The sequence below is a fragment of the Brienomyrus brachyistius genome, chromosome 10 (genome assembly GCF_023856365.1).
Source record: "Brienomyrus brachyistius isolate T26 chromosome 10, BBRACH_0.4, whole genome shotgun sequence".
NCBI lineage: Eukaryota > Metazoa > Chordata > Actinopteri > Osteoglossiformes > Mormyridae > Brienomyrus > Brienomyrus brachyistius.
The window spans coordinates 18,489,384-18,511,176 of NC_064542.1; the positions used below are offsets into that span (position 1 = coordinate 18,489,384).

The following is a 21,793-nucleotide window of genomic DNA, read 5'->3' on the forward strand; positions in this document are numbered from 1 at the left end:
GTCCTAAAATCGTAAAGCTTTCAAACACAGCATGTTGTTTATTGGTGATTTCATGCTCGTCGAAGTTTCCGCTTTTTAACAACTGTATAAAGTAATGTTATTTATTATATAAATCAACTCAGGTGAAACAAATGTACGTTTCCCGGGTCGCCGAACCTCGTGTATCTGGCGTGAGACTCACGCTTTCAGACTCACGCAGGAAATCTTACCGCAAATCTATATTATTTCATTATGAACCAAAAATGTTATACGTCAAAAATGTAATCACACGATTAGATACCTGAAAAAGTCAGGTATCGGTTACATTCAATGTTTATACAACTAATAGGCTACTAAAATATACCACATTAAATAGTTAGACATTTTGATCTTCTGAACCTTTGCTTCAAGAATTTTCTCTAACTGGATGTCTTTACATTTTAGTTGAATACCCCTGCCAAAGGCAGTTGGCTTAATACAATTTTAGTTTTTCTTTTTTTTCTTAGAATAGTAAACGGAAGATCGTACACGCTCTTGCTGCAAGGTGCTGCAGCCTAACGCATCGAAACAAACTATATTACACTAAAGACCGCACTATTCTGCGCGGTCGTGCTGTTAATATAGGCTATTGTACATTCTAAGCAATTGCCCAGGAAACAAAAAAAAACTAACCTTTTGTATGAAAGCAAACGTCCAACAACCGCTTTCTTTACTTCCGTCCCTCTTCCCTCTCTTTATTCCCTTTTCGTTTTTGAAATCCCGACTTGTGTCGGACACTGTTCACGTGTAGCATATATCTAGCCAGATAGCTAGCGTACTTTATACGTAGGTAAAGTCTAAGCCGTTACGTTTTCTGCTCCAACATTCGGGCTTGGTGAAGTAGGTTGATATCTTGTCTTCCTGAAGAAAGACGCCGAATCTAGACTAAGCCGATTTTCACCACGCAGGAGGGCTACATTGAGATCAGTCCCACTTTCAGCTGTTTACATTTATTTACATCCATGCACATTGTTGTAACGGAATGTAAAGTGCGGCACCTGACAGACAGGTGAAATGCGCACCAGAAACGATAGGTAAAAACTCATTTTATACACGTGGATAGGACAAGGTTACCTAAACTACGCTCCTTTGGAAACCATATATAAATTATCTCTATGGTATATATATATATGGGAATGATCTCAGTGTAGGAGACCCTCTTACGTGGTGAAAATCGTTTTAGTCCAGATTCGGGGCCTTTCTTCAGGAAGACAAGATATGAACCGAGTTCATTAAGCCCGAATGTTGCAGCAGCAAACTTAACGGCTTAGACATTACTTACTTATACAGTACGATATGCTTGTTAGCTAGCGGGCTAGATATTTGCCACACGTGAACAATGTCCGCCCCAATTCGGGATTTCAAAAACGAAAAGGGAATAAAGAGAAGGAAGAAGGGCGGAAGTAAATAAAGCGGTTGTTGGCCGTTTACTTAAAATTCTTGAAGCAAAGGTTCAGAAGATCAAAATGTCTAACTATTTAATGTGGTATATTTTAGTAGCCTATTAGTTGTATAAACATTGAATGTAACCGATACCTGACTTTTTCAGGTATCTAATCGTGTAATTACATTTTTGACGTATAACATTTTTGGTTCATAATGAAATAATATAGATTTGCGGTAAGATTTCCTGCGTGAGTCTGAAAGCGCGAGTCTCACGCCAGATACACGAGGTTCGGCGACCCTGGAAACGTACATTTGTTTCACCCGAGTTGATTTATATAATAAATAACATTACTTTATACAGTTGTTAAAAAGCGGAAACTTCGACGAGCATGAAATCACCAATAAACAACATGCTGTGTTTGAAAGCTTTACGATTTTAGGACAGAAAAGCCACTCTGTTAGGAACAAGGAACATCAGTAGCTTCGCTGGTGCTATTAACACTAATGGCACATTAGCGCAAAGACAGGGCTGCATACGGCGAGTTGCGTCTTGCTTGGCGGTTAACGTTCGTTGGCGTGGGAAACGGCGGTTCTAGTGCTAAACCGCTACCGAAAAGACTATAAAAGCTGCGCCGACAAAATAAAAGCGCCCAGTCAGGTTCTAAATCATAACCTTTTGTTTTGACTTTCGGTCCAGCTCCGTATGGGACAGCTTCTGGGTACGGACCCGGACCGCGGTCCGCCTGGCCTCTGCTCTAAGGCTTTACTCCCGAGCATGTGTTACTGCATTACCGAAACTGAATGTTTGGTGTACACATTTTTTTTCTTCAATAAAGTTGATTGTAATAAAAGTTTTTATCCGTGTTTAGTTGCATTGTCTTAGCAAGTTCACTTCTTTTTCCGTCCATGTAATTTTCAATGTGGTGACGTAATCCATCTAACAAGTTCGAATCGCGTGGCTGCCTTGGCTGCGTTCTAAGACTGATGACGCTAGTGTACACGTCATTTAGAACGCGAGCGCTCACTACCCATTTCGAGTATTCCACGGGTTAGTTACGGATCGCGCTTCTCTTCTGGTGAAATCATGTCTGTCAGTGAACCTTCCCGCGCTCAGATGGCATCGGAAGTGCCTGAGATTCTGGTAGATCCCAAGACATTAAGGTCCTACAGCAGGGATGAGCTTTTGGGACAGGTGTGCACCACAATGTTGTTGAAAGTGATCGCAGTTGATCTTTTTCTGCAGAGAGGAGATGCTTGAAAAGGGTCAGTCAGAAATGTTCTTTATTGTTAACATATTGAGGACATGTTTTTTAGGGCGCTTCTGGCAAATGCTATAAGATGACCGATCTTGAAACTGGCGACACCTATGCTGTTAAGGTCATACGGCTATATTCCTGGGGAGTGGAGGAGGTATGTGGTATGGATTGTGCTTGATGTCATCCCTCTTTTCAGTTTATCTGCATTTCCCTTTTACTTTATGAGATGGTGTGTTTGACATTTCACTCAGGTCTGTGAAGAAGTACAGATTTTAAAAACACTGCGCCACAAGAATGTGGTGGGCTTCTCCCACTCTTTCGAAGATGATAAGTTCCTGTACATTTTCATGGAGTTGTGCAGTGGGCAGGTGAGTCCCTGACTTTTGTAGACATCTTACTAAGGCAAAGACTTTGTGATAGATCAGGCTGCCCCTGTTTCTCCCTGCCCAGACACTCGGTGACATTTTAAAAGCTCGGGGGACTCTGACTGAGCCCGAAGTGCGCTACTATGTTCACCAGCTGATTTCGGGGTTGACATACATCCACCGGCAAGGTTACGTCCACAGGGACATCAAGTTGGGTATGTGTACATGCACTCACGCTTTACTCAATTTTCTGTATAATAATGCTGGCATTTCACATGGCATTGCGAGTGTAGGTCGTCTGGATTTCTGTATAGTGTTAATTTATCAATTTGGTAAAGTCTGCAGTTTGGCAAAGTATTTGAGTCTATCCTTAATGCAAATTCGTTTGTCTTTCAGAAAACTTATTTGTCAGTGACCAAATGAAGCTGAAAATTGGGGATTTTGGACTGGCGGTCAAGCTGGAGCCGAGGGACAAGTAGGTGTTTTTTGCAGAATTCCTGGCTAAGCTTTCAAATTTGTTTATACAGCAAGCTAAAGCACATGTGCGCTTAACGTTTTCCATTTGTGTGTGTTGTAGAGAAGTCTGTGGTACTCCCGTCTATATGGCTCCAGAAGTATGGAAGCGAGAAGGATATGGAACCGAAGCAGAAGTCTGGGCACTGGGCTGTGTCATGTACGTATACCCTATCCAACCCCCCTCCCGGCCAAAGATCGGCATGGCTAATAAAATCTGCGTAACATTTTAAGAAGACATGCGTCTAGCATACATAAATATGTTTTTTTTTTCTTCTTGAAAGAGAAAAGAAAAATGAATACTGGCACACAGCTGAAAGGAATTGCTCTTTTGGAAGCACAGCATTTTTATGTCAAATGTGAAAGACCTCAAACACCTTTGCTGCCTTTCTTACTACAGGTACCAGCTTCTGATTGGGGAAATCCCATTTGATCACGACGATCGCTCTGAAATGTTGAAGAACATAAAAGAAGCAAAATTTATTCTACCTAAGAACCTTCATTCTGAGGCTGGAAAACTAATAGAAAAAATATTTCAAATCGACCCACGAGATCGCCCGTCACTATCACATATCCGTCGCCACAAGTTCTTCAGAAAGGTTGGTCCACTTGCAAACTGGTGGGATGTGGATGACTAGCTGGTCTGCTGAGGTCACTGGTACTTACCCTTCCTTTAAAATTACAGTAACAAAAGATGGATGGATGCATGGATGGATGTATGGAATTGGTTTGCTTAACTGATGCATATTAAACTAATACCTTAGGGCTTCACTCCAAAGACACTGCCAGCTAGTAGCTGCAATACACCACCACAGCATAAAGCAGTCAACCCATTCAGAAAGATTTTCAACCGTTTCATGCGCCTGATACGAAAAAAGCGATCCAGAGGTAAATTCCATCGACATAAATCCTACTAGTAGATCATCTCTCAGTTCCTCAGGCTCAGATGCTTGACTTGGCAAATCCATGCTTTCTCGCAGTTGAGCCTTTACGGGAGGATGCCGAGCAGAGTGGACTTGAGATCCCCCAGCCTGTGGAGTCACTCCGTGTTCTAGAGGATGTCAACAGACCAATGAATGAAAAAATTGACCTGGTCCAGTTGGTCAAAGTGGTTGAGGTAAAGATATGCTGTTCACAATAGTGAATCCTTGTCCTGTTCCATCTCTGTTACCATTCTGTAGCTTAAGCTTGTCTTGGTGATTTGCATGGATAAAGCTGGGGTATATTGAATATTAGTGTAGTCGTCCTTGAACTCTAGTGAATGCCATGTTAACTGAAAACCTCTATTTTTCTACACAGGGACCTGTAGGCAGGCTGTACTCAGCAAGTGCAGTGACGCCCCACACCTCAGTGCCTCCCCCAGCTCCCTGTACACTCCTGTTTCAATAAAGTTCTTTTGTGTTTCAAGCATTCAGGCATGGATTCAGTTTTTTTCTTGTACGATTATGGCCACATTCATACCAAGAACACACTAGACAATCTCATGCAGATTTCATTTTCACCACTCAGTCTGTTCTGCTTAATTGTTTGGAGTATATGTGTTCTGACACTATGTTGATGGGAATTGATTCTTTGAATGTCACCTAAAGAGCTTGTATTACTTGGGTAAATTGCATCAGACTCATGTTATTTTGAAAATTATATTTTCCTATATGTGCCAAAGTCAATTGGGATTACCAAAATCAAAGTTGGCTCTCCACCTCCTGGTTATTGGAAGGTACTACGCCCCTCTACTAAATGCATTTCTTTCACTCACAAAGTGCATTTCCTGCACGCAATGAACTTGTTTCTTTGACAAAATGCATTTTGTGAATGTGTTCTGACACTATGTTGATGGGAATTGATTCTTTGTGTGTCACCTAAAGAGCTTGTATTACTTGGGTAAATTGCATAAGACTCATGTTATTTTGAAAAATATTCCCACATGTGCTGCTTAGCTGGGGTTGATCTGAGCAGCTGTGCACTTTTATCCTGTAAAACAAAGTTTGTTTTTAGAACAAAAAACAAGGTTTTCAAGACCATATTATGTAGTTTACATCTATCGAAATAAAACCAAAGTCACTGTTACCAAAAGAGTAACCATGTGTTGCCAAATTTCCTAACATTTTGATTTGTCGTACTTTGGGTGCCCATGGCTTTGCCCATGGCTGATGTCTGCTTCTCTCCTAAGAAAGACTTTACTTGCTACAGGGAGTGACATCTTGTTGCGGGGGACAAGTCGGGGTAGAGTGTGTTCAGAAAAATAATGAAGAAGAGGGAATGTGAGTGTGAGCTATCGTGACATCTGTGCGTGACATCTTAGCAATATACGTTCCCTGATTGATGTGATAATCACAGCCAATTCATCCTGGACGAAGGTACCCTGGGAAGTCTGCAGGACTACGTAGACGAGTGTTTCCAGCGAATCATCATGGGGAAGACAACCAACCCAACAACCCTCTGCATGAAGCGGACCCGTTCGGAGTGTTCCTCTAAAGTGGCTTCCTCATCCGATAGAGATTTCAACAATATCTTGTCTGCTATTAATAACAAATTATCCAGTTTAGGCACTGGTGGATGTCCAGAAACTATGAGAATCCCTGGAATTCAGCCAGCAACAGGCTGAACCGCTTGCTGCGAAAAATAAGACTCAAAGATTCCCTTCAATCCCTCTCTGAAGGAATGAAGAAACTTTCTGATAGAAAGAAACAGGTGAAGGAATCTGTTCTGGATGTTCAGGCGCACAGTATGCGGGACAACATGCTATTTTCAGGCATCCCAGAGCGTGCTGAAGAAAATGCTACAATCAAAGTGTTCCTCCAGCAGCAGCTTAAACAACCAATGGACACCATGAATACCATCACTTTTCACTGGGTCCACTGCCTAGGATGGAAGAAGAACGACAAGCAAGCATCCCAGACCCATCGTCTTCAAGGTCGAACACTTTGAGCAGAAGGAACTAGTGAAGAGCCGAGGCAATGAACTGAAAGGAACCGAATACAGCATCAATGACCAGTTCCCGAAAGAAATCCTCCAGCGCCATAGATCCCTGTTTCTCATCAGGAAAAGATCTTCGCTGAGGGGTCCTGGGCTGTTATCACAGTGGATAAACTTTATGTAAATGGTCAACTGTTTAGTGGTCTACAATAGCCTCTAGCTTTATTGAAATTCCCTTTTTCTTAAATCTAGAATGCTATAAATCATGTCTTTGAACTTCTTTAGCTAGCGACTTTAGCCTTCCTTTGGCTAACATTACAATTAAATGCGCAAATTGAGGCAGCGTGTGGCTCAGTGGTCTACAGTAGGTGTCCCTGCTTGTAATCATAAAGCATAAAGACAATTTCCCCACAGGGATTAATAAAGTATCGGTTATTTTTTAATTATTATTAATTGTTGAACTGCCATTAGCATACAAGATACACATTTCTATTGAAGCATACATTACATTCATTGCTAATTTAACTTTGATTTAAATTTGTGTCTTACACTTCAAACGGTGAAGCTAAGTGGCTCCTCATCTGCATGCAGGCAGGCTCGCGCTGTCAGCCATAGATTGGGCAACCTCTGATAGCGTGGCAGGTTGGACCCAGTAAGTAAGAGAAAAAGTTCCCTGTAATTTTCATGTATTGGTGTGTCATTGTCTCATATGTAATGTAATGTGTAGTGTTAAAAATTACCTATAAGTGCTTTAAATAGTGGTGTGTGTGGGGTGGGTAATGGGGGAGACCTCATGCTGGGTCCATGTGCTGTGCGTTTGGTGGGTAATGTGGGCGACCTCATGCTGGGTCCATGCGCTGTGTGTGGGGTGGGTAATGGGGGAGACCTCATGCTGGGCCCATGTGCTGTGTGTGGGGTGGGTAATGGGGGCGACCTCATGCTGGGTCCATGCGCTGTGTGTGGGGTGGGTAATGGGGGAGACCTCATGCTGGGTCCATGCGCTGTGTGTGGGGTGGGTAATGGGGGAGACCTCATGCTGGGTCCATGTGCTGTGTGTGGGGTGGGTAATGGGCGAGACCTCATGCTGGGTCCATGTGCTGTGTGTGGGGTGGGTAATGGGCAAGACCTCATGCTGGGTCCATGTGCTGTGTGTGGGGTGGGTAATGGGGGAGACCTCATGCTGGGTCCATGTGCTGTGTGTGGGGTGGGTAATGGGCGAGACCTCATGCTGGGTCCATGTGCTGTGCGTTTGGTGGGTAATGGGGGCGTCCTCATGCTGGGCCCATGCGCTGTGTATCAGCTGTCAGAATGAATGGCCTAGATGTAATAAATGCCACCTTGTGGACATGCTCTACTGCCTCCTGCCTGTATTTATTCTGCCAACATCACGGTTGATCCCGATGCTACACTGTGTCCCAGCTCTACACAGCAGAATACATATAACATGGGGATGCAGCCTGAACGCTTCGCCTCCCCGGATTGACCTGACGGAGCCAACATCCCCCACCTGCCCAAGCGACAGTGTCACAACTGGGAGCAGCATGACACAGGGATGCAGCGGATCACTGGTGAAAGTCTGGGAGTGTTCGCAGCTGAGCTGGAGCACTGTGCCCGGCAGGGCTGCCCTCATTTCCCCGGGCAACGTAGGAAGAACTGACCCCCCATGCTTTCCTGCTGGCGCTCTCCCCGGAACGACTGCGCCAGCACGGGCGCCTGTCGAAACCAGCCATGCTGGTGTCGGCCATTGAGCAGGCAGAGGAGGCAGAAGAAGTTCTGGGCACATTGGCCCACCCACTCCGGAGTCCAGCCCACCAACAGACAGATCCCTGTAATTGCAGAGACCTCTGTGTGAGGAACGTTAGATACGCACGGCCCTGGGACAATTAGCCAGCCTCAGGGAAGGATCCCAGGCAGTGTTAATGAAAGCAGATGATTGATATTATGCCTGTAGTAACATTTAAATCATTCACTGCTCTAGTTCAGTGATGGGAAAGTAAAGCTCAGGCAGAATTGTTGTATTTAGTTTTAAAATTCATACATAGTTTCAGATTATTTTGATCCACTTTTGTGGTATTGGTTTCATATAAAATGCTGTGAATGTCACTGACAGATTGTCACATCAACCTCCAGTTGTCCTTTGTCACCCAGGATGTGGACTGGGAGTTTGGTATATTTCTAACCCTGCAATGTTTCAGAAATGTTTCTGTTTAATTCAGCAACTCACAGATTACATGACTGACATCCCTGCTTATGATTAATTAAACCTGCTAACTCTACACTTGGATTTCAGAATCCCTTGGTTCTTTTACAGGTAAACATATTTTGTCTGATGTCTTCACCACCAGGTGGCGATATAGCAACCCCAGAGTTGTTGGTGGCTAGAACAAAAAAAAACACAGTGACAGAGGCATAGCTATAAATTCTGGGCCCCCCGACCAAATGTCACCTTGGGCTCCTCTGCACAATTTTACATGTGATTTTACATAATAACAGGCCTCTGTAGAAATGCTCCCCCCCCCCCAAATATGCCAGGGTACTCATGCCCCTACTGCAACCTTGCAGAGACATGCAGTAAATTAAAAAGTGAGGAGAGTATATTGGGAGTATATGACTCTAAATGTATAGATCAAACTGTAATCAGATTGGAAATGCGGTAGCAGTTAGGGATATTTACACAGTTAAATTGATACGTTTTGCGATGGTCTGACATCCCATCCAGCGTGTTCCCCTGCACCAGAGCAAGGTAGCCAACTGGCGCCTAGAACTTGTGGAAACTCCTTCAGTACAGTTGGAGAAGCATTGCATGTGGCTACATCTGGAAGTTGGTTGAAAGAATGCCAAGAGTCTGTAACGCTGTCATCCAAGCATAAGTGGGCTGAGTGTAAAATTTGAGAAAAATTTTAGATGTTGAACACTTTTCTTCTTAGTTGCAATATTTGATATGCTTTACTCAATTGCTTTGGAGCCATTTATGATAACATTAAGAACATAGTGAAAATAGAGACAGATGCATTACAAGCAGTTGTGGCCACACTTTGGACTGGTAGTGCAAAGGAAAGTGAATCCACTATGTTCTGTCCTGTAAAGTTTCATTAAACAACACATGACACATACACAAGTCCTGTTTTAACTTTCAGGGCTGATGGTCTGCAGCCTGGCTTGTGATCCACAGTGCAGCGCAGGTGCTGTCACTGTGCTGAGCCCGGCGTTATAGTAATGACGCAGCCTTTCACACTGACCAATGAGAAATAACCTTGAAAATGACTGTGCTCTGTGTGGTTCACCTCTTGGAAACATCTCACCACCAAGCAACAGACTAAGCATATTTTCCACTTATCAGAATTTTGATGCTGTAATCAGAGGTTAGACAGCAAGAAAGACTTTTGTATTATTATCTTTTGTTATTCATTTATCCAACAACTGCTAATTCGTCTCGAGGTCTGGAGGGGGTGTGGCCCAACTCAGGAAGCATAGAGCACAGGCAGAGACCAACCTGCATGGGATGCCACTCCACACAAACAAACACAAGTAAGATGCTCAGATTTGCCTGAAAAATGCATAGATTCATTTAAGCTTAACAATGAGATTCAGCAACATGACCCTATAATGTTACTGACCAGTATCTTGCAGATATTAACTAAACTGTGCAAAATTCTACATTATTGCACCCAAACTGTTGATATTGATAAGTGGTATTACTGATATCCTGGACATGCTGCTTTTAGCTTTGAATTTGAAATGTTAGTAGATGAATTCATGCTGTCAATAACATCTCACTTGCTCACCCCCTTTTAGATAAAAATACCGTTTGTGGTTTTTCTAGTGAAGCAGAGGGACTGAGCTGAGGACCTGATGCTTGTGTGGTTTTCGCTCACTGAGACGTGTGACACAAACACCCTGCTCTCAGTCGGTCAGTCTTCCTGTAAAATGCAGAGGTGAGACTGCTAGTGGAAAATTACTGACTGCAGCATCAACAACACATATAAACAGCAGCACAAAGAAAATGTTCTACAAATGCAAGACATCTGTATGCTTACAGCACACATCAGACACGCTGACCCTCAGCACTGAGCTCCTCCAGGCTCTGTGCTCTCCCCCTTTTCTTCAGTCTCTAAACAAATCACTGCTGCTCCAGAGATCAGTCTGTGAAGATCCTGAATTTTGCAGGTGACACCTTTATGTTTGCTATCATAACTAAAGGCGATGAGTCTGATTACAGGGTTGAAGTCGTACAGCTGACCATCTAATTCTGCAGTGACATTATCCCAAATGTCCACATGCTTAGACCCCTCTCATCATCAGGGAGGACATCCCTGCAGAGGCTGTCTGAGAAGGTGTGGAGATGCTCTGTGTTGTATGGCCCAGCAGTGAGAATACAAGTTAATACTGTGTACATAGTCACTTATGGAATGAACTAATGCCTGGATGTTTTGGGGGTTAAGACTATTCAACAGAGAAGCAGTACAGGCTGTTTCCAGGTTACAAATGAGATTCATTCCCTAATTCTGGCTTTAAAATTGCAGGTAAATCATAAAAATAATGAAACATTACAATAATACTACTGTAAACATGAAGCGCTGATAACACATAGACTACAAATCTGATAATGCAGCGCAACAGCTGCCTTACCGAGTGAGAGACTACCTGCGATCATTCCTGCGTCAATTACGTCAGATCAATGAAGTGTCCGTTGATGTATACAACCCTAATTTCAAGTCAAAGCTAGTAAAATCCGAACAATGGCTAAGAGACAAGTTGATTCTGAAAACAGAGCCTTTCAAAACCGGTGGGAGGCTGAGTATATGTTTACTGACATTGCCGGTAAATCTGTTTGTCTTGTTTGTGGAACTAATGTGGCCGAGAGAGAATCTTCACAACACAGAACCTTACCCTAAACATAAACGAACTTGTTGGCCAAAAAAGATGCCAAGCATCCAGCTCTGACAGAATGGCATAAGGGCTAAGATAATGGAATGTTTTGATGTTATTATTTTAACTTTCGCTTAAAAGCACAACCTAAATTGTGCTTTGAATTTTGGAGCCTGTGCAATTGAGTTTGACACCGCTGACTTAAGTCATGCAGTGTTAAACCATGAAGTGTCACAAAGTTGCATTTGCATTTGTAACTACAAACTATTGTGTTTTGTATGTTGCTGTTGGCTAAAACACCTCCAACTAAACACCAGCAAGATTAAGGAGATGCTGATAGATTTCCACAGGAGAAAATCACAGACTAAGCCCATCCCCATGTCATATGTATTCTGCTGTGTAGAGCTGGGACACAGTGTAGCATCGGGATCAAACGTGATGTTGGCAGAATAAATACAGGCAGGAGGCAGTAGAGCATGTCCACAAGGTGGCATTTATTACATCTAGGCCATTCATTCTGACAGCTGATACACAGCGCATGGGCCCAGCATGAGGACGCCCCCATTACCCACCCCACACACAGCGCATGGACCCAGCATGAGGTCTCCCCCATTACCCACCCCACACACAGCGCATGGACCCAGCATGAGGTCTCCCCCATTTCCTATCCCATGCACAGCACATGGGCCCAGCATGAGGACGCCCCCATTACCCACCTCACACACAGCACATGGGCCCAGCATGAGGTCTCCCCCATTACCCACCCCACACACAGCGCGTAGACCCAGCATGAGGTCTCCCCCATTACCCACCCCACACACAGCACATGGACCCAGCATGAGGTTGCCCACGCGATCTCCCCTTTACTCCTCGAGCAGAGCACACGCACATCAACAAGTGTCAAGGCATTAAGTGCATTCAAACAACTTCTCAGGACAGTTATAGGCTTGTCAGAACTCGCCCTCTAGTGGTTTGGACACATACGTCCAAGTTTTTAATAGAGTAGAAGGACCTCAAATAGAAGAAACAAACATGTAAGATCAAACAAAAACCGCTTGTTAAATTCCAAAAAAGACAAAACACACATTTTCCCATAAAAATGACTGTCATGCTCTCAAATAGCTTGCTCACTCATCGCAGAAAAATGTCCATCAGCATTCTGTAAACACGTGCTGTGTTTTTCATCTCCAGAGTTTTTGAAGAAAACCACTGAATGAAAAGTTACCCTCGTTTGAAAGCTTGATCTCCTATGTATACGAATCAATCACTGTCATTCTTCGTTGTCAAGCATTTTAAAAAAATTTTAAATATACGCTCTGCTTCCCTGCAAGCATATCAATTTTTACGCACTGAACCTTTGCCCATGGTTATGTTTCATTATAATTAACTTTTTGTATGAACATCAAATTACAGTGTCACTTGTTTTGTCCAATAGAGGTGTGTCTAAGGTTTGAGAAATGGTATGGGATGTGCTGATTCGCCATTGTTTTTCGCACTGGGGACAGAAATGCGCAAATGTTTCTTTGCCGGCGCAGTATTCGTGGGAGTGTCTCGAGTTCACATTGCACAGATAATCTCGGTGAGTTTTCCCAATTATTTTCGCACAACATTTTTGAATGAAGAAAAATGGCTCAGAATGCCTCATGTTTGAGGAAGCACAGAAGAAGATTTTGGAAGTGAGGCATCCATCGCTGACTCCGTTGATTCGATGGAGGTGGACGCTTTTTTGCACGGAGAGGATGCAACATTTTGCTCTTTAATTCTATAGATTTTGATAATTCCGTGATTCAGCAATTCATAATTAACATTTGCTTTGGTGACAATTGTATTGTGGTACATTGGGAAAAGTTACGCATCGCCTTTGTCGAGTTTTGCTTGCGCAAAGTTACGTGGGGCATTTGTCGGGCTTCGTTTGGGCAAAGTTACGTGGGGCATTTGTCGGGCTTTGTTTGCATAAAGAAAATGCACATATTTTTGTTGCCTAGATCCTAAATATTTTTCCTTTTTCTTTGTTTTAGAACCCAAAGGGCAGAATCTCCACCCGCTTCTCCACCTGCACCTCAGACACAGTCTACTCGTGCAAAGAGAAGGAAGGTGGTGAACAGCTTCATCATCCATACAGCCATCGCCAGGGAGAAGAGGCAGAAGCCTCTCACACAGAAACGCTTTCGGGCGCAGCAGGACACAGCAGCAGTGCTTCCAGAGCCACAGAAGCAGATGTGCGTCCCAGTGGCCATCACTGACACTCCTGCTGTGGACTCCAGGCTGAAGGCCACCCAGGGCAGGAAGTACTGTGTGCACTGCCACTCCAAGAAGCTAAGCAACAAGACAATTTACAAATGCTTAGCATGCATTGTGCCACTCTACATAGTTGCGGACCGAATCTGTTTCACAGAGTGGCATTTGCAGAAAAACACATAGAGGTTGGGGCAGTGCAACTTGAAATTTCTTATGGTGTTTTGTGTGTGAATAAAATGCAGTTCTTTCCCAGCATGTGCGGTGATGTTGTGTGACTAAATGTTTCTTATGACCCATGGGTGGTAATTCATTTATAAAGAAAGAGGCTATCCCAAGAAACAGTTTTTCTGAATTGCTAAAACACATTTCATAAAATCTCCTCTCCTTTAATTAAACCACTAAGCACAAACGCTCAAATACAAGCTAAACTCACAAAACCTTACACTCATCTTGCAAAATCAAAGAATCTTCTCAAAACTACAGTACATTATCTTTGCCCAAAAACAAACACTGCTTTCAGATCATACATCAAGCCTATGGCTTAAATAAACACTACTGAACAGTCATTACACACTAAAGGACAAAGCCAAAAAGTAAACAAATGAGAGGCATATTACAGTAAAATGTTGTGCAACTGCCAAGCCAGAGTCACAGGAGAATATTCATTCTGCATCATCACCATGTCTCAGGGCTGGGACTAGCGATGCTATCCCTTGTTGGGCGATGCAGAAGGTATCCTCTGTGTGACCCATTTGTACCTTGATGTCGAATTTCAACTCCAATTCACCTATGGCACGTATTCTATGTTCTAGTCACTGTTTGGCTTCTTCAAATGTTTAGAAGTGTGTGCGAACAATTTTAAGTCATTGTGTTTAAATGTTTAAATTAACCTTGGCATATTTTTAGACTGGGGGGGAAAGCAGAGGAAAGCCCTTGACAACACATGGAGAACATTCCAGGCTCGGCCCACCGTCAGGGTCCATGGCTGGCATAGTTCATGAACTAGAAACACTCAGATTCAGATCCCACCTATAGTGAGATCGTCGTAAAATAGTGGACAGGACTGCCGTATTATGAACTCCCATAGATAAACGGGGAGGTTAACTGATAGTGCTGCAGTCCAACATCCATAACATACACTTCTTCATGATTCTACTCTTTCCAGCTGTCGGATTAGGCAGTGGTGGCTTTACGGTTAGGGAAGTGCACTTGTAGTTGAAACACTGTAGGTTCGAATCCCCGACCAGCAAAGCCTCACTGAGATACTGCCCCCAAGTACTGCTCCCTGGGCGCTGAATTTGCTGCAACCTTCTATGTCACATATGGGTTAAATACAGAGAATGCATTTTGTAGTTGTGCACCATGTGCTGTGGTATGTTGACAATTAATTACTAAATTCTAATTCGAAATTAGGCAGTCAATCCCTGCGGTTCCTTCATGTTGCAATCATGCAGGCAGGGCATTGTCAGCGATGTCTTTTCCTTTTCTGTGTTGGATCCAGGATCTCGTCGTTTCAGACGGTCCTCCCACCACCTTTGACATGGCAGCTGTTGTCACATGTTGAGACAGAGCTTTGCTCACTAGGGTGATGACTAAAGGATCTACACAGCAGAAGATTAGTATCAGAGTCAGATTAATCACAGCTCCTAAGAAAAGCCCTTTCATAACAGCTTGCTGCCAACCTCCCCACATATCATACCACCAATCCAAACATTCCTGTGTGTTGACCTGCATCTCTTGCCATTTCACCCTGAATCCCCTGTGATTTAACACGCGGAGGTGTACTCGGTCTGCTGGGGAGATGACTGGCTCCCCCTGGTCGGTGCTGTCTCTTGTCATCTGTGCTGCCTCCTTGTCCTGTTTGAAAATAGCTTTATATATTTCGGTTAGACTCCTTATGTACTTAAACTCATGCAAATCTAAAGACCATCCATTGTGAAAATGTCAACCGGCGACAGAGGTGCTTCAGCAGTAAAGGAGAGATCGCATGCAGAGCTGATATTCTATAGCTTCTTAGTCTAAGTAAAAATAATACTTTCTCGTCATATAAGAACCAAGTCTCTGACTGGAAATTCCCCCAAAAGAGCCATTTAGTTATTTCTAGAAAAATATACAGAGCCAATGAAGGAACCAGATGTCACAGCAACACAGGTCACTGTCCGTGGTGCTGAATTCTCTACTTGATGGGCCTGATGTTGCCCTGGTGCCTTAGGATACGTCTGTCTAAACATGAGTGAGGAGATGGATGCACAGTTCTATAGAGGCCTCTGAAGAGAATAAATGATCCCAATATTATGTTGAGAGAGGTGGTTAATTCCGTTTTAATCCAGACTGGGTTCAGAGCACCTGTTCTGCCATTGATCTTTTGCATGTGTGTTATCATGTATTAGTTTACTCTGACTTTTGATTACTTGGCAAACTAAAACATTTTTGGTCGTATTTTTTTATTCCTAAATTTGAAGTAATTGTACAGTACAATAATATGTTTTCCCCGCCATGCTTTGTCTTGCTTCTGCAGGTTATGCTTGCATTGAACTTGCTTTGTAGAAAATAAGTGTCATGCCCGGCTCATACACTCCTCGTGTGTGCCACGCCCCCTGATTACCCACGTGTGCTTCCCTGATCGTCTCCTGCTGTGTCCGATTACTTTGATTAGTCCCGTCCTATTTAAGTGCTGATCTTACCTGTTCCCCTTGTCCGTTATTGTAGTTTGTTGTGGATCTTGTGTGGTTTGATGTTCCCTGCTCCCGATTCCCTAATTAAACCCCGAGTTTACCCTGATCTCGACCTGTCTGCCTGCTCCTTTCACGCCTGCCCACACGATCGCTGCTTACCGCCGTCCTGCTCACAACCGCTACGCCGTGATCGTGACAGGGGCCATTCGCGAATCAGTTCTGAATGGTGCACATCCTTAGTTCCTATGTTAAATCATGTTTTTTTTTTCTGACAGCCCAGATAAATGAAATAAAAAAGAATTTTCTTTTGTTGCTTAAGAATTTTGCACAGTCCTATATACAGTATAGCAACTTTTAAAGCATTTTTTTTCATTTCTTTTAAAGAGGCTGCAATAAGTAACATTAACATCTGTATAAAGAAAAGGCTAAGCAGAAATGTAACAAACTGCGTAATGTGATGCAGTGCATGTTCATGTATAAATGTAACAAACTGTATATGATTCTGTCACGGGACGCTGGAAGCCGGTAAGGCGAACAGACAGGCGAGCAGACAGGAAGCAGGCAAACAGGCGAATTACGGGGCAAACTGGGGTTTTAATAAAGGAATCGGGGGAACGGATGGCGGATAACATCTGACGCGACTAACATCAATGACAGACAACGGGTTAGTACAAAACAGGAACTTAAATACATGGAACAAGGCAGCAGGAAACAAGACACGACTGGGCACGATCAGGAAATCACACGTGGGTAATTAGGGGGCGTGGCACACACGAGGAGCGGACGGAGCGGGCGTCACAGAACCCCCCCCCCAAAGGCGCGCTACACCGGGCGCGCCCGGGAGGAGGCGAAGGACGGGACGAGACCGGGAAACCAGAACCTGAAAGACAAATGTAAACCTAAATCAACAGGGACCAGGGAACAAGACAGACAGGCAAAACAGACAAAGAGGCAGGAGCCAGGACAGGACACGACACAGGACAGGAAAGGCCGACAGACAGACCAGGAAGGGAGAAACAGAGGGAACAGGCGGAACAAAAGGAGCGGGAGTGACGGGAGGGAACGACGGGAAACCAGGAACGGAGCGGGGCAGAACAAAGGGACCAGGAATAGAGGACGGCGGGACAAAGGCAGGTGGAGGAACGAAAGCAGGCGGGACAGAGACAGGAAAGGAGGGAGAGAAGGAGGGGGAAGTAAGGGGAGCCCGAGGGAGCCCCAGCGGGCGACGGGAGGCAGCCGGAGGGGCCGCAGGCAGCCGGGAGGCCGGAGCCGGAGGGGACCTCGGAGGGGCCGAGGAGACAGGGCGAGGGACCCGCGGAGGGGCCAGGGAGGGAGCACCAGGGAAGGGGACGAGGGAGCTGGAAGGGGCCAGGGCGAAGGTAAGGCGAGGTGGGGGCCCCGCAGGCGACCGACCAGGCACCGGAGGGGGGAGCGAGGCAGGGCGACGAGGCACCGGAGGGGGACCCGCAGGCGACAGCCGACCCGGAGGGCCAGGAACCGCAGGCGCCCCCCGAGCCCCAGCGCAGGCGACGGAGGGCGAGCCAGGGGGCAGGGTGGGTGGGACCCCCGTCCTGCGTCTGTGTCCCCGCCCCTTACGGGACACAGACATTACGACCCTCGGTCGGGGTCGAGTTCGCCGGAGCGAGGGATAAGGGGTCACAGGAGCGGGGCCAGGGACAGGAGCGGGGCCAGGGACAGGAGCGGGGCCAGGGACAGGAGCGGGGCCAGGGACAGGGACCCGAACAGGGTCAACTGGCAGAGGGAGTGCCTCTGGAGCTGCAGCAGGGAGCGCCGGGTCAGGAACAGGAGCGCGGTCCGGCTGTGGGGGCGCCGGCCCGGGAGCTGCAGGTGGCTGCAGAGGGGGCGCCGGCCCGGGAGCTGCAGGTGGCTGCAGAGGGGGCGCCGGCCCGGGAGCTGCAGGTGGCTGCAGAGGGGGCGCCGGCCCGGGAGCTGCAGGTGGCTGCAGAGGGGGCGCCGGCCCGGGAGCTGCAGGTGGCTGCAGAGGGGGCGCCGGCACAGGAGGCGGCCGCTCGGGCTGAGCAGGGGCTGCAGGCACAGGAGGCGGCCGCTCGGGCTGAGCAGGGGCTGCAGGCACAGGAGGCGGCCGCTCGGGCTGAGCAGGGGCTGCAGGCACAGGAGGCGGCCGCTCGGGCTGAGCAGGGGCTGCAGGCACAGGAGGCGGCCGCTCGGGCTGAGCAGGGGCTGCAGGCACAGGAGGCGGCCGCTCGGGCTGAGCAGGGGCTGCAGGCGGCGGGACCGGTAGGTCCCGTGCGGGCAAGACGGACGTGGCCCCTTTAAGTGCCCGGGGCACACGCGGGATAGCGTCCCGCACTGCGCTGGCCCCCTTGTTGGCCAGCCGCTCGGGCCGGAAGTAGTACCGCTCGAAGGGCGGTAGCAGCTCAGCGGCGGCTGGGTGTTCTCCCCGGACGGGGGAAGCTGCCTGCACAGGCAGCTTAGCTGCGGTGACGACGTCGAGGTCAGCCGGGGAGTCCTCCAATTCCCCGGTGAGGAGAGAAGCGGGGATGAGCGTGCACGCTCCCAGAACGATCGCAGGGGCGATCGCGTGCTTCCTCCTCTTCTTCCTCTTTGTCGTGCGAGTCGCGGAAGGCTGCTCCTCGTCCGGTGGGACAGACAGCAGGGGAACAGTCTCCGCGACGCATGGCGCGTCCAGCTCTAACCTCTGAGCTGTCATCCGTTGGATGAGCTCATGGAGGAGGGCGCGCACCTCTCCCAAACGATGCCCGCCCTCCGATGGGGACATCGCCAGCAGGAGATCGCAGCTGTCGGTGGCCAATTTCAGCGCGACGGGGTCCTCCCGGACGTCGGGCTGGTTCAGCCAATGGTACACCTCTTGCAGCAGACCGAGACGATGGCTCTCGGTCTGCTGCTGTGCCTTGTTCAGTGGGTCTGTCATTCTGTCACGGGACGCTGGAAGCCGGTAAGGCGAACAGACAGGCGAGCAGACAGGAAGCAGGCAAACAGGCGAATTACGGGGCAAACTGGGGTTTTAATAAAGGAATCGGGGGAACGGATGGCGGATAACATCTGACGCGACTAACATCAATGACAGACAACGGGTTAGTACAAAACAGGAACTTAAATACATGGAACAAGGCAGCAGGAAACAAGACACGACTGGGCACGATCAGGAAATCACACGTGGGTAATTAGGGGGCGTGGCACACACGAGGAGCGGACGGAGCGGGCGTCACAGATGCAGTGCATGTTCATGTATAAATGTTTAAATGTAACAAACTGTATAATAATGTGATGCAGTGCATGTTCATGTATAAATGTAACATCAGGAGGGGTCCATCACAGCCCCACCACCATCTCTTGTTCAAACCCTTTGGTCTTCTCATTTTCATTAGTAAGCTCCCGATCACCGATCAACTGATCTGCATTTGAGACATTTTTCCCGCATCTCATTTTGCATTTTCAATAAGCTGATAATACTAATAATACTACTGTAATGATAGTATTACAGTAGACTTACTCTTTAAAGCCAGATGGCAGTGGTCACATACTGATGAACGGTTGGGCAGCAAATGCATTTAATGTGGCTAGATAGCAAATAAACTGATTCACCATTTACTCTCATTTGCATCAATTAAAATGTTTGCTGGAAATGTAAATGTAAGCAGTAAAGCTACATTTTACGTTCTTTAAGAAAGTTTAAGAAAGAACAGTTAAACTGTATTTTGAGTGTGGTTAGAAGATCCAGTATTTCAGAAAACTTAAGAATTGTGTAATATGAATGACTAGAGAGTCTAATATCAGACTGACTGCGCTGAGCTTGTCTGAGAGAGATGATTAGCGAATGGCCTCCCACAGTGTCTCAGCACTCCGTACAAAGAACTTCATATGCTCAGCATATGTTCCTGTTTATCTAATTGTTCTTATTTTAACTGGCTGTGAAGGAGTAAATGAATAAACTTTGCCTGTAGAGTGAACTGGTTACTATGGTTCGGGGCAGCTTTTATTATACATTGTAGACACCACGTTAGTCTATCAAGAGAGTAAGACCGATCGCTAAGGGTGTCATCTGAGTAAAAACAAAGTTACCGCAAAATAGCCAACCAATCACGAGCCAGTACGCATCAAGGCCAACATCTGTTTGGAATGCACCATTACTATGCGGTGAAAGGTTAATAGCTAATCACTGATAAACTCAAACACGAATAGCATGCCAAGCAGGCTATCTGTTCCCTTCCCTCCATGTTGTCCTTCCAACTGATTGCTCAATGACAATATTTTAAAATGTGGACTTCCTAATTACTATAACATAATTTCTATTTGTTAGATTGTTGTTGCGATTACTTTAATTGTTATTGAATGTCATATTTATTTATTTATTTATATGTTATTCTTGTTATTTTATTTCTTATTGATTAAAAACAAAGTCATTGAGAAAGTTTATGAAATTCTGTATTTTTTCAATTTTTAGATATTCATTATCTTACAGTCGCATGAATGAACGAATATTCATTACTTTACATCTTACAGTCCCAATTAGAGTTAAAACTGCAACCCCCCACCCACCCATCATTCTTTCTTTACATTGCAGCCAAAAATAATTTATACAACATAAATAAGGCACAGGTTTGGTGCATGTAGGATTTTCACAGCCAGAGTTAGACAGGGGCCTGGTGTAAAAGCCCCACCCCACCCAGAAACTTTTCCATTTGGCCCAGCCCAAAATCATTTCTTCAGCACAAATAAATCTCAGTAACTGGCGCAAGTTTGGTGCATGTACTGTAGTATTCTCCGAGCCAGAGATAGACAGGGGGTGCATTCTGTGGCAAGGTGGTCTGCTATAAAATGCCCCTCTTCAACCTCGAATCTTTTCCTCATGACCCAGCCCAAAATAATTTCTACAACATAAGTAAAGGACAACTATCAGTAACACGTAGGTACATGTAGGATTTTCCGTTGTTAGTTGTACTGTACATACGAAAGTAGTCTTCCAGCTCCTGTCAAGCGCTCATTTTCGGACACAAAATACATACTGTGTGACAAAATGCATTATTCAATGACAAAATCAAGTAATGCCTTGAATTTTGTCCACAGAAAGACATACTACAGTTACATTTTGTCCACAGAAGCATAAATACGTTACTGTCTTTGGTGCCCCGAAATCAACAGGAATGTTTCATTTTGTACACAGAACTGATATTAGCACCTAGCATATCATGTTCAGAAGCTTGAATGTATCTGCTTTCGTAAATGAAAAAGGGCATTTCATTCACCAAATGCATTTTGTCAAAGAAACAAGTTCATTGCGTGCAGGAAATGCACTTTGTGAGTGAAAGAAATGCATTTAGTAGAGGGGCGTAGTACCTTCCAATAACCAGGAGGTGGAGAGCCAACTTTGATTTTGGTAATCCCAATTGACTTTGGCACATATAGGAAAATATAATTTTCAAAATAACATGAGTCTGATGCAATTTACCCAAGTAATACAAGCTCTTTAGGTGACACTCAAAGAATCAATTCCCATCAACATAGTGTCAGAACACATATACTCCAAACAATTAAGCAGAACAGACTGAGTGGT

General features: G+C 45.5%; 1 protein-coding gene across 3 annotated transcripts in view; it reads left to right on the forward strand.

Moving 5' to 3' along the window:
- The window catches only part of LOC125750929 (serine/threonine-protein kinase PLK3-like), a 52,278-nt gene that overhangs the window by 22,348 nt on the left and 8,137 nt on the right, over window positions 1-21,793 (forward strand). The window contains exons 1-10 of one of the 3 annotated variants that reach the window (XM_049029301.1): window positions 2,390-2,596; window positions 2,719-2,814; window positions 2,912-3,028; window positions 3,111-3,240; window positions 3,422-3,500; window positions 3,603-3,698; window positions 3,939-4,137; window positions 4,303-4,426; window positions 4,519-4,655; window positions 4,838-4,948. The exons of 1 other annotated variant lie outside the window; for it this stretch is intronic. In XM_049029301.1, the coding sequence (XP_048885258.1) occupies window positions 2,489-2,596; window positions 2,719-2,814; window positions 2,912-3,028; window positions 3,111-3,240; window positions 3,422-3,500; window positions 3,603-3,698; window positions 3,939-4,137; window positions 4,303-4,426; window positions 4,519-4,655; window positions 4,838-4,927 (1,176 nt within the window). In that variant the 5' untranslated portion in view covers window positions 2,390-2,488 and the 3' untranslated portion in view covers window positions 4,928-4,948. Of the gene's footprint in view, window positions 1-2,389; window positions 2,597-2,718; window positions 2,815-2,911; window positions 3,029-3,110; window positions 3,241-3,421; window positions 3,501-3,602; window positions 3,699-3,938; window positions 4,138-4,302; window positions 4,427-4,518; window positions 4,656-4,837; window positions 4,949-21,793 lie in introns of those variants that run through there. One more of the 3 variants, XM_049029302.1, reaches the window with a different exon arrangement.